This window comes from Oreochromis aureus, linkage group 13 (genome assembly GCF_013358895.1).
Source record: "Oreochromis aureus strain Israel breed Guangdong linkage group 13, ZZ_aureus, whole genome shotgun sequence".
Lineage (NCBI taxonomy): Eukaryota > Metazoa > Chordata > Actinopteri > Cichliformes > Cichlidae > Oreochromis > Oreochromis aureus.
The window spans coordinates 25,455,932-25,468,743 of record NC_052954.1 but is presented as its reverse complement, the minus strand read 5'-3'; the positions used below and the strand labels follow the sequence as shown (position 1 = coordinate 25,468,743).

Genomic DNA, 12,812 nt, shown 5'->3' with positions numbered 1-12,812 from the left:
TCGAGGACATTATAAGAAGGAAGGACAGGATGAAGAGGAAACCATCCAAAGAGAGGAAACCGTGTGGGGGGGTTAATTAGCTCCTCATGCAATGCAGCCACACATTTATCCTTCCGAAACACTACACACTTGTTACTAACGTAAATCTGTACACAAAACAATGGAAAGACAGATTAGAATATCCATACATTTCTCTGAGCTACTGATGTGGCAAGAAGTTGTCACATGAAAGTGCAACACATAATCTCTTGAGAGGTGAAAATCAATTCCAGTGGGAGCAGGCTGGGTTGAATGGTGCTTAGACAGGCAGGCGGGGGGATAAATGCTGACAGTGTGGAGTGTAGCATTAGCGGAAAATATGAAAAATTGTCCTGCTAGCGGGAAGTACCAGCCAGGAGCCAGACAAAGGAACGAAAAGCGGTATTCTGTCATGTTATATATATATATATATATATTAGTAGCTGATTGGAAAGAGACAAACTGAACATGAAATTCCTTTGCCTTATCAAACATCCAACCTTTCTCACTATCAACAGAACTCCCAATACATAAGCAGTCCTTCCCTTTCAGCTGAATGTAAACCAAATGTTGGCCTGCTGCATTGCAGTGCAGTCAACATCCAGATTCTGTGCTGCTACAGGAGTGTTCTTAGGGCTACTATTTCTAGTTTAATCTACAGCACAGCAGGAAACGTGAGGCTGCAGCTTCCAGGGGCGGGGTGTCTTCCAGTCGGCTGCAGATGACAGTGTAGGGTGACTTAAAAGAAAACACGCACGCATCTTTGCAGCAAACATGCCTGCAGACAATCTGCGGAGCTCTAAAGAACCCCTGACAATAACTGTCTGCAAAGATTTCTGACAGTGCGACCCATCATTGACCCCAATACAAGGTCCCTTTGTGCTTAGCCTACATTCATTTTAAGCGCCGGACAGAGGCTGCAGTTGCTTAATTTGCTCATGAGGGGATGACCCCACGAAAAACCCCCAGGGTGAGTACCACTTCGACCTTCCTCCACACCCACAGACCCCGTTTACTGACCAAAATGCATACATATAACCACACAGAATGGGTACTATATGCACATAACACGTTTAAGGTTTAACCCAGTAACCCTTGTTAATGCAGTGACGGGTAATATTTCTGGATGTGTGCCGCAAACTACTTACATCTCAAGCATTATCTCATTCAGGTAAATGCCATCCACTAATTCAATATATTCCGATAATTTGGTGCCATCGGTCACCGTCGAGTGTCCGACCGTCTTCACCTGAAAAGTGGACAATAGATAATCAATAAAAGAACAGCATGGGGTGATTAATTAGCGAGCTCAAGACACATCTGAATAGCTAATTAGGGAGCTTACCCAGCAGACCAGAGGTGTGAGCATGAACTGCTCCAGCAACGGAGTGAACACCTCGTTTTCCATATTTTCCTGGCGCCGTTTATTTCAGCAGATATGGATTTTTTCCCTTTTTGAAATCGGAGAGAAACGCGTTTCTTTAGACACCGCTCATGTAGTTAATTCAATTAAATCGACGCTCATTGTGGCTACAGGCCACTGAAAGACGTCCGACGTTCATTGGGAGAAGGGGTAAAAAAAAAAAAAATCATTAATCCACAATTTTCTAGACACAAGCCAGCTGTTTCAGATGCCAACGACGGGGGTTCGGCTCCCTCACGGAGAAGGCAGGGATTCACATTTTCTGTTAAAGCGCTTTAAAATAAAGGTACTCTGTAATGTGTCGCCAGCCGGGCTCGCTATCTATCTACAAATAAGATTAAGGAGACCTGCGCCAGGTATGGTTTTATGCTGAGGAACTGGTAGATAGAGTCCAACGGTGAGAGGCGATATTCCTCCAACACGTCCTTTTAAATTAAATATCCAACACAAAGGGAAATCCAGATGTTTGAAACCGTCGGGTTACTCCTCATATTTATTCTAAGGTCATGTCTAGCCACTCATTCTGCTTCCCCTGTCTGCCTCTGTTCAAATGCTGCACACCACTGAGCGCAAGACTTGGGAGGATGACTCGAGGACGCGTAGGACCGCCCCCCTCCCTGCCTCTCGCGTGCATCTCCCTCCGCCTCAGCGCCTCTGTAGCCCAAGAAAAGTAGGGCACTGATCAAAGCATCTCTTTCAGCTCAGACTACTTCATGCTCTTAGTCATGTTTCGTAGAAAGCACTTAGTCATCTAGCGCAGTTAAACTGTCTTAAGATCATTTTAAGTATCAAAGAAGCAAATTGTTTGTTTTTCATTGAAAACCAGTTTGTCTGCAGCTTCAGCGTTATGATTTCTAACATGCTGTGGCACATTTGGTTCCAGTTTGTGCTTATTTAATCCACTGGCATGTATAAATGCTGGGGATCCAGGCATACTCTTTGTCTGCATTTGCAGCATGCAGTACATTAGTGACATGTAGGCTACTGACACCTGGTGGGTACTGTAAAGTCTGGAGGTGTAGTATCTGTCAATCAAAGAAACTGTTCCATCAAATTTGCAACATATGATTCGTTTCAAATATATAAAATAATCTTTCTGCAATCAATTATTTGTTTGGTTTATTAAAGGAGACTTGTGCTCATTTCCAGCTTTGTGTTTGTTTATTTATTCAGCATTATTTAGGACGTTCCTTTGAGATCAAATCTGTTTTACAAGGGAGACTTGGCCAATGCAGCTTTCAGACATACTGAAAACATCCCCAAAATACCCCCAAAAAATACAAGGTCTACATACATACAATTAATATGCAATAAACAAATAACATAAAACATTAGTGGCCTCTAAAAAAAAATAATGAAACGTCTCTTTTTCTGCAATCCATATGATGATTTAAATTCACCAATAGCTATAGCCTTGTTTAAGTTTAAGGTCTTCCTGTAAATTATTCCATGTCTAACAAAACACTGTTGTCCCCACATCTGTCAGAACTCTAGTCACATCAAAAAAAGGCCAATTTAGAGGATCATAGCTAGTAACTATTGATATGGCGACAAAGAGGGGTACAATAATGTAAAATAGTATCGCTTCATAGAGAAAGATAAACCAATATTGGTTTTTGTAAGTTATCAGAGACTTTGGATTTTTAATAAAATGTAGAGATGCACGGTACAATCTATCAAGATCTTCTTGCTATTCTTGAACTCTACTCTATTATTATTTAGAAACAATCCTGATTAATCTTATGCTGGGCCTTGGTACAGTCCCTCATTTCATCCAGCATCTGTACTTTAGTTCGCATCTACCTCCCTTTAACCCAACTTTCTTCTGATTGGCTATCCCTAATAAAAACACAGGCTCAGTAGCAGCTGGATGGGTCTGTAATGACAATATTATCTTGTCTCAGTGACATCATGCATACTCAAGAGTAGGAGAAAAAGTATGTGAAATAGAGCGAGTTAGAGTAGTCTGAAACTTGAGGTTTTGGCTCATTACTTCTACATATGCCTCTATCATTAGTTGAGCATTCTCCATTGTAACATTACAAATTTAACAGAAATAGACAGGTCTGCTTTAAAGACCATAAAACTAAAAATATCCATAATGATACAGAATGAGGTTGTATCATTTTTATTGGCATTTGTTTTTTTAAAATGACTTTGAATGATTTAGTAAATGTCTGAACAGCTATAAATGGCTAATTTTGAAGCTCTAAGATAACTTGTGACTCATACTATTCAGTGAAAGGTCAAATGATTACTCAAGGTCAGATTTTGACAGACAAATAATCTGCTACTTAGATAATTAATGAATCATTCAAGATATTTGTAAAACAAGTTGTCAAATGTTACCAGCATTTCTGTTTTATAGCAGTGGAATATCTGAGTGGGCTGGACAGAACTGATCATGTTAGTTTGGTTTAGGAAGACTGTGAGATACTAATCAATAAATTCAGTGTTGGCAGCAAATAATAAAATGACTGATGGATAAATGTGTTTGACTAAACTTAACTTGGTTAGTTTGTTGAATGAAGCCAGGAGTTTTAAACACACAATATTTTTTTTTATTTTGCAAAGTGATGACTTAGAAATAAGTCCACTATAGAGGTTGAAGACACCTAATCAACAAATGATAAATGGCTCTGATGGTGTGCAGAGGGAGCAAAGGCATTGTGGCCAAATAGCCAATCAAAACACAATCACTGGTTTGGGAACCAGAGACCTGAATCACCTCCAAGGAACAGGTTTAAGAATGAATGAATAGCTTACTGTATATATAGTCCCTTAAAACCTTCACTCAGCACATTTCAGCAGCTGTTTTGAATAAGCAGAAGTTATAATTTGCATTTAGAATAACGGTCACTGTTGTTGGTGCTTTAGCTTGGGGCTATACAGTGTGTGTTCGTGACAGGACCGGCTGTCTCTTGTTTCCTGCAAAACATGTTTAGCTGAAGCGATGTAAGTTGTTTAATGCACAATATTCAGCTGGATAATCTAATGTAAACAAAACAAAAAAAGGACTCTGTTTATCTTTTACATGGAAGTCTGCATCTTTATGTGGGCATTAGCCGTTTAAATGAGGCTCTGCTGCTAACAGATGGGCTATGTCTAGCATACAACAAAATGCTCATTAGATCTAAGCTCCAAGCAGAAACTGGTAACAGAATGTTTCAAAATGTAATGTCTGATTGTGTCTTTGCTTATATTTGCACTATAAAAGTTCCTTTTGGAGGCTTGAAATAAATCCCTCTGTATCCTAGATCGTCCATACTGAAGTGCTAATTTGGTAACATACCTGTTTTATATTCAAATGTATTTAAAGTCTTAATTAAATGTAGTTTAATTTCTTGAGTTGTATCAGTAAAACATGAGAGGAAGGAAGAACATATTGTTCTTTCTACGGTGACGATTCAGATATGATCATTTTGTGCTCTGATCTTTAACCTTACAATCTAATTTCTTTAATGAAGACTAAGTGGATATGGTTATATATATGATATATTTTGCAATAAATATTCAATGTTATTAACTAAATTAAGTAATGGAAATTAGATTTTTATTAAAAACCAGTCCTACTAACTCAAAGTTTGCATTCATCTTTTATTTAGTTTAGCCTATTATTTAGGCCTTAATTTTAAGGCCAGAAGTAATTGTTAGGTAAGTGACATAAACTAGTTAAAAAAAAGATAAGTTAACCTTCAGTAATATGTCCATGCAGGGAAATGCTAATTTGTTTTTTTTAGGCAAATATGTTTTAAGAAGCATCCTGAAAGCCAGGATTCTTGTTTTGTACTTTTTATTAAATCAGTCTTTCAAAAATGTCTGATCTTACTAGAAACCAAATGTGCTGCCCACTTCATTAATCAATTTACCATCCGACTATCTCTCATTCATTCCGGGCTGTTATAATTCAAAGTGACTTTGTGGAGGACTCCCAAGAAGTGCTGATGAACTTCTCGGTCATGTTTGGCGTGATCTGTGCACTACATGCAGCTACCATTATCCCAAGAGACTCTGACCAACACTGTATTCATTCAAAGTACAGTAGTCTGGAAGCTGGCAAACTTTCCCAAATTAGAGACTCAAGAGTCTGAATCAATGTCAGAACACAGTATTGTGTTTTGTTTTTTGTTGTTGTTGTTTTTTTATATTATTTTAAATTTTTGTAGCAATAACTAGACTACAAAAAATGTATGAGAGTCATTGTTTTGAATACGGGTGTTACCCAAGCAGATATTCAAAAATAATAAAGTTCCTTTTTTTGAGTTTGAACGGTTTTCAGTGATATCAATCAAATCAGCTTTTCAGATATTGAAATGTACATATAGACAAAACAACATTTACCCTCACTCCTTTGTAGTGCTGTAAAGAAGGTGCAGGAAGTAGCTTCAGTGCTGGAAAATAACTGTTTTGGCTGCATGAATTTGTTGGAAGCTCAAGGGTCAAAGTGGAGTAATAAGAACAAGAAATATATATTTGTAGCAAAGTCTACCTGACGATGCAGTCCTTTTCTGTATCAGAGTACTGTCATTTTAGACATCAAGATGTGAAACGTGCACAGGTCTGAATAAATCGCTGATCATATACAAAATGTTTTTCTGCTTTTTAGGGGACACCATCATGGCAGGTAAAAGCAGTTCAGGTTTTTTGTGTTTTTTTCTGATAAAAAAATGAAAAAATATCCACTTTGGATCAACTTTCATTATCCCCTCCTCCATTTCTACTCATTCACTCAAACCAAAATATTCTAACAATATGTTCCCCGTGCCTCCTGCTGTTGCTTGTCCCTGCTGTATTTTTTGGGGGTACTTCATCAAACATCACTTGCAAGCCTTTTTTATTTTTTCTGTGACTTGGAGCTTCCGCTGCATCACTTGTTTTTTTTCCTTCCTTATCTTGAAGCTTATACTGCATCTCTTGTTGTATTGCCTCTTGCTGTTCCTACTCCTTTAGCATTTTTGTATTTCTATGGAGTTCATCAAACATCACTCGCAGGCCTTCTCTATTACTTTCTTTATAGAGTATTAATCGTTGTTATATTCAACAATATTTTACAGCAACATTTAATTGATTTTCAAAGATCTAATTTGATGTAAAATTGTTTTGTAGGAAAAAAGTGTATAAAATATGTTATTTCTGAAGATGTTCTCATTGATCATGTTTCTCATCATTTCTAACAGACTGATACCGGTAAATGAAACATACTAATAATAAGAAAATTGGTTTAATTGACATTGTTTTTTCTTAATTGAATCAAATGAGAACGGGGATTTACTTCAGTGTCTGTGCAAATGTTTTTTTCTTCTTTTCAAATCAAACCCAGCTCTTTTCCTTGGCAGCCCACACACATCTCTGCTAACCCTATCACCTCAGCCGACAATTAAGCCTGACGCAGATAATGAAAACCTTTCACGGTTCGTGTACCGCATGCTTACTCACACAGCAGCCTGAACACTTTTTTTTTCAAAACTCATTTACTGTGGGGGATTAGACCTGTGGAGGTTTGGATATTTTGTAACGCTCAGTGTGTTTGTGATTGTGTGTTTGCATTTATTTCCATTAGCGTGGCTTCGTTAACCTCAGACTGAACAGTGTGCTCCTGGCTGTTTTACTAAAATCTATTATTCATGAGGCTTTTAAGAAGTTTTGTCACAAAGCGGCATCCACCTCCACCTAATGACTCAGTGATTTAACAGCACTTCTCTCACACACTCAGCTATGAAATTGGGGAAAAAGACCCAGTGGAAATACACCAAAGAGAGCCACATGGAAACTTCTCCTCCAGCTGACGTAAAAGACGCACCGGCAGCTCCTCTCTAAGAAAGTTCTCTTTGACGACTGTAGTTTCCTGTTAGTTATTCCACAGGAATTTACAAGACACCACAAACATTTTGATTTGGAGCTAGGCCCATCTCTTGTGGTCTTGGATGCAGCTTTGAATGACTAAGGCTGCACAGAATTTCCTCTTTCTTCAACTAAAGATAAAATGACTATTACAAAAATGAGGAAGTGTAGTTAATTTTTCATTGATGAAAAAAGTTTAGTATTAAATCCTGGTAGAATCGGCCAGATAAATAAATTAAAATCGACCACCAAATGAAATATTTTAAGTGTATGTTTAACGCACTTAGTGAAATTTTGTAATTCATCATTTGAAATGCAAGATTTAAAAAAAAAAAAAAAAGAAAGAAACATCAGGAATATACCGAAGTAAATGGAAATCTGGCCAGCATTTTCCATAATTCACATTCACAAAATGATGGGACTAAAATCAGGGGGGCTGGTCTGAATATTTAACTCCTGATTTACTTGGATTTTCCCACACAAGCATCTCTAAGGTTTACAGAGAATTGTTCATGTCTTGCTAAAGACAGAGATCGACAACTGCTTCAAGCTGATAGGAAGTCAACGAGAGTTATTCTAGTAACCAGTAGTTACAACTAAGGTGTGCAGAATAGTATCTCCAAACATGCAACATGCCAAACCTTGAATAAGATGGTAGTGAAGACTACACAGAAACAGCAGAAGACCACACAAGCACCACTCCTTTTGGCTAAGAAATGAAAACTGAGGCTAAAATTCAAATAGATTCTTAAAAATTGGACAATAGAAGATGAAAAAATTGGTGTGATGAATCTCAGTTTCTGCAGCAACTTAACAGAAAACCGCAGGGTCCGAATTAGGCATAAACAACATGAAAGAATGGATCCATCCTGCCTTGTATAAATGTTTTGGACTGCCGGTGGTGTGGGGGATATTTTCTTGCCACACTTTGGTACCAAGTGAGCATCATTTAAAAATCCAAGTCTTGCTGAGTATTGTTACTGATTATGACCATCCCTTTATGACTACAGAGTATCCATCTTCTGATGGCTGCTTCCAGCAGGATAAGCAAGTGAATCTGAAGCAACGGTGTGATCTATCTAATCTGCTTAGTAGTCCCACTAAGCAAGTATCACCAGGCGACAGCAAGTAATTTATTTTTATCTTTTCATTGTCAGATGAATGGAGCCTCTATCCATAAATGTATGAGAAGGAAAATTGCCATTTTGCTACATGCGTGTCGTTAACATGATATCTCTGTTTTAGTCAACTTAAAATTCCAGTATAACACAGAATATAACACAGCATCCCTAAATTTTTAAGAAACATCTCAGCATATCTTGCAAAAGCGTTTTGTAAATTTAAGTTTTGCACTGTTGATAAAAATCTCTTTCATCTTTCAAGTGGACTTTTAAAAAATGCTGCATGTACCAAGACATTTTGAATAAGAGTATTAAGGCATGGGAATGTGTACAAACACATATAACATAAAATAAAAGGCATATCTTACAACATTACCTCAGCCTTTCTAGATTAAGTAATTTAAAGATTTAACCTCTATCTTTATAGTGGAGGTCACTCTGACCATCCGCCCTGTCTCTGTATCCATCGCGCCAAGGAAATCAATGCCACAGCAAATCAATGCAAAACTCTTAAGTCTCCGGTTTTAATGATTAAGAGCCCCGTGGCACAGTGGAAGCCTAATTGCATAACATTACATTAATAAAGATGAGCATGCCCCAACCCTTTATCATGCAAATGTGTTGTAAAATGCTGATGCATGCTTTAGCTCTCACAGATAAACTAAGTATTTTTATTTTATTGAGGCGCTGGAGTACCACTACATCATCATGGTGGCAGTTTAATTTTGAAAAAAGCTACTGGATTTATATTGGTTGATTTTTATTGCTTTGCCTGAATAATTTATCCTGCCACAGGCACAGCACAGTCTGATGTTATGATGAGCCTTAATGACTGGCCATAATAGGATGGAGATCAAAAAGTATTCGGCTCTTTGCAGCCCCATGGCTTTATGTCACATGTCTGTTTGAGAGGCTTTTGAAATAAGTAGTGCTGCAGGAAGCCAATATTTAGGAAAGCAGGATCACGATTTAAATCACAACATTTTGGTTCAATTTTATTTCAAAAAACAAATAAACCTTGATTTTGCTGATTTAGATAGTAAGACAGAGATAACAGAAAGATATGCTCTTTGATCTCTGTGCAGGGAAGCTCATTGCATTTGCTTTGGGAGCGGTGGGTCACCATTGTGCAACACAGAGATCTACACTTGCTGTAAACCAGTGGCTTTTTCGTGCAGCACAGTAATGGGAAAATTCATCTGGTATGTTTTTGATGTCATTAGAAACCATAGATCCTAAAAGAGCCAGTGCGAGCACTGAGAGAACAACAGTGCTACCCAAATAATACTATTTTAAGAAAAAAAGTCAAAATGTGGAGATTACAGTTGTTGTTTCAAGACATGCTGCTACAGTTGCTGTACCCTCTGAGTTAGTGAGATTGTACTTCAGAAGCTGTTTTAGTAACAAGGAAGGAAATGATTTCTCTTTTAGCACATAAACATAGAGTGGTGATAATTATAAGGACGTTGGAAAGATGGTGCAGAAAGCTGCATCTGGTCAGATGGAAAAACACACAAATGTGGAGAAGGAAATGAAGGAAATGGATTGTAATGGACAGATGCAAGGTTATTGATGGTTACACACTCGTACAATAAAGAGGATGTATGTTGTGTTCCCATACGGCTCGTCAATTTGTTTCACTAACTCATCTAAACAAGGTTATTTGTAGAGGGTATAGCAGCTGTGGCAGTTTGTCTTGAAACAACAATGGTAATCTCCTCATTTCAACTTTCTTCTCAAAATGATCAACAGTATATTTTTTTCTTAATGTGACCCTAATACTCCTTCATAGTTTCCAACCAATTATTATTAAAAAATAATAAGAATAATAATGAAAACTGTTGTTCACTGTTATCATGAATCTCTGCAACTGATGATCAGCTGATGACCCGTCACAGTCTGGCTGCACTGATCATCTCAGCACCAGCATGTTGTGCATGTGTCATGAGGACACTTTTCCCGGTGTTCTCTGAATCATCATTCATATCCAGTAAACACACACACACACACACACACACACACACACACACACACACACACACACACACACACACACACACACACACACACACACACACACACACACACACACACAGAGAGAGAAACAGAGAGAAGAGAGAGAGGAGAGAGATAGAGAGAGAGAGGGGAGGGGTTTTCTAATCTGCATCGAATCAATAAATTGATCCCAAAAGGTTCATTAATTAGGAGCCGTAATGCTGACAAAGCTAGCCTGCCACTGAACTCTATGCATCAGTCGAAATTAATTTCTTTAGACTTTATACATGCAAGGTGAGTTTTCCTGGCTGCTGTACAGCAGATGGAAGGCATTTACCTGACAAATAGGTGTTGAACTCCACAAAGGATTTTTCATAATACAAAATCATTGAATCATTTGCCCACAGCTGCTGTACATGTTAATGTCTTGTAGGAAAAGGAACAGCAATGCAATTACAATTTCACAAAATAATAATAATAATGTACAACAATTACAAATTGGCACGAAAGTACAATGTGAAATACCTATGATACTCTCTCTATATAAATATAGTACATATGAATACTCTCTCTATTTGTCTTTCTCTTTCATATAGATAGATAGATAGAGAGAAGAGTCAAAAACAGTAATATATGAGTCATATTTACATACTGATGATTATTAATGATCAGTGTTATAGGTTATGGTAGTTAGGATAGGTTAACACTCACAGGGTGTATGTTTTCTTTATTAAATACTGTTGCTTTTACATGTATTTATGTATTTTTTTGTTTTCAAATTTAACATTTAAGTATTTTTCAAGCATGGTATTCATACTTTTACTTAAGTCAGTGGACTAAATGAATCAAAGCAATAAAGCAACAACCTTCTATGAGTTACAGTTGTGCCCTGCTTTGTTCTCAGAGTGGGAGCTCCTTATGTGGATCCTTGCCATGTGCCATAATGTAATTATCACACTTGTGACAAAGCAAATCATGCCTTGTCAGCTCAAGTAGCCAAAAGCTGTCTATACATGGCTACAGCAAGCTTATGCATGTCCATATCAGTCAAATCAATTATTGAGCTTTCACTTACACAAAGAATGAATGATGAGATGTTTTTTAACATATAAAGTAAGGACTACAAAGAACCAACACTTCTCTGGCAAAAAATAAAATCATTAAAGGATTTAAACAGCAGCACTAAATTAAATGTTTTCACACGAGGAAAAAGAACCTTTCATTGAAGGTGAGCAGGTGTTTGGGACGAGATAGTCTGACTCAAACTGATCGCCAAGGAGCCAGAAAAACCCTCGTTTCTCACCCCCGCTAAAGCTCCTGTTGATTCTACATGTGTGTGTTCATGTGTGTGTAACAGAGATCAGTGCAGAGTTAATGCAGGCTGTTCTGTTGCCCCCTCCTGATACAACACAGCACAAAAATCACTAAACCATGTAAGCCTCTTGTGTCCTGAAGTGATTGAGAGACAAACACACTCCAGACACATAAACAAAAAACATTTTTGCACTTTTATCAATTGCACGATCATCATGCATGAAGAGCAGACACTATGGTTTAAAGTGGTTTCCCAATTTTCTTGAAAGATGTAAATGATATTATACTTTTACTTCCCCTTTACCTTCCCCGAAATTTGCCCTGTTTGAGTAACCATTGATCAGTCAGTGGATTCTAATTATTATGCAGTTAGTTTAAATCATTTCTAAGGCCACAGGAGTCTCTGTTAGATGACCAGATGACTTAATGACTGATTGATTGACTGGCCGTTAACAGATATCCAACTTCTGTATTTGTCACTAGACATTTACATTTTCTCTTCAATGCAAACAGCACATTATCTTCCACTGAGTTATTTATATGATCCATGTAGTCCTGTGGAAAACACTGAGTGGTCCATTACACAGTAATAGTTTGTGGCTCTGCGTGGTATAAATGAGATCTCAGTGTGTCCTGGAGCCATGGAAACAAGATAAAACTGGTAGTAACCTTAGTAATAATGAGAATGAGAGCTTATGTGTTTCAGTGTGTGTGCCCGTGTGAAATCCTGCTGCTCAGCCCTGCAATTAGCTGCTGTGTTTGCGCGTACGTGTATGCGTGAAAGTAATGCCTAGAGATGCTGTTAACACTTCATCTGTTGCCATAACAACTGCACCAGGCTCAGTATTAGCGAGCTGGCTCACTGACTGACTGGAAGGCTGTAAACAAACTTCAGGGCTGATCGTCTCATCCGGAGGCAGATGTACTGACTGATGACTGGACAGGGTGCATGCAATGTGTAGTACAAGGTTTCAAGATAAATCATAACAGCTGATACAAAAACGTTACTCTTCCTGAACAAAGGCAACTTTCAGAATATGCATGAGATAGCGACACAAGCATTTTTTTTCTTACATGCATATAGAGCTGAAATAATCTCA

At 37.8% G+C, this 12,812-nt stretch overlaps 1 protein-coding gene across 7 annotated transcripts in view; it reads right to left on the bottom strand.

Moving 5' to 3' along the window:
* Nucleotides 1–1,991, bottom strand: part of LOC116325791 (girdin) — a 63,696-nt gene extending 61,705 nt beyond the window's left edge. For all 7 annotated transcript variants that reach the window (XR_005615298.1, XM_031746805.2, XM_039621568.1 and 4 more), the window contains exons 1-2: nt 1,364–1,991; nt 1,167–1,267 (exon numbers count right to left, since the gene is read on the bottom strand). Coding sequence is in view for 6 of the 7 variants with exons in the window: in XM_031746805.2 (XP_031602665.1) it covers nt 1,167–1,267; nt 1,364–1,426 (164 nt within the window). In the remaining variant the exon portion in view is untranslated. The remainder of the gene's footprint in view (nt 1–1,166; nt 1,268–1,363) is intronic.
* Between the last annotated feature and the right edge of the window lie 10,821 nt (nt 1,992–12,812).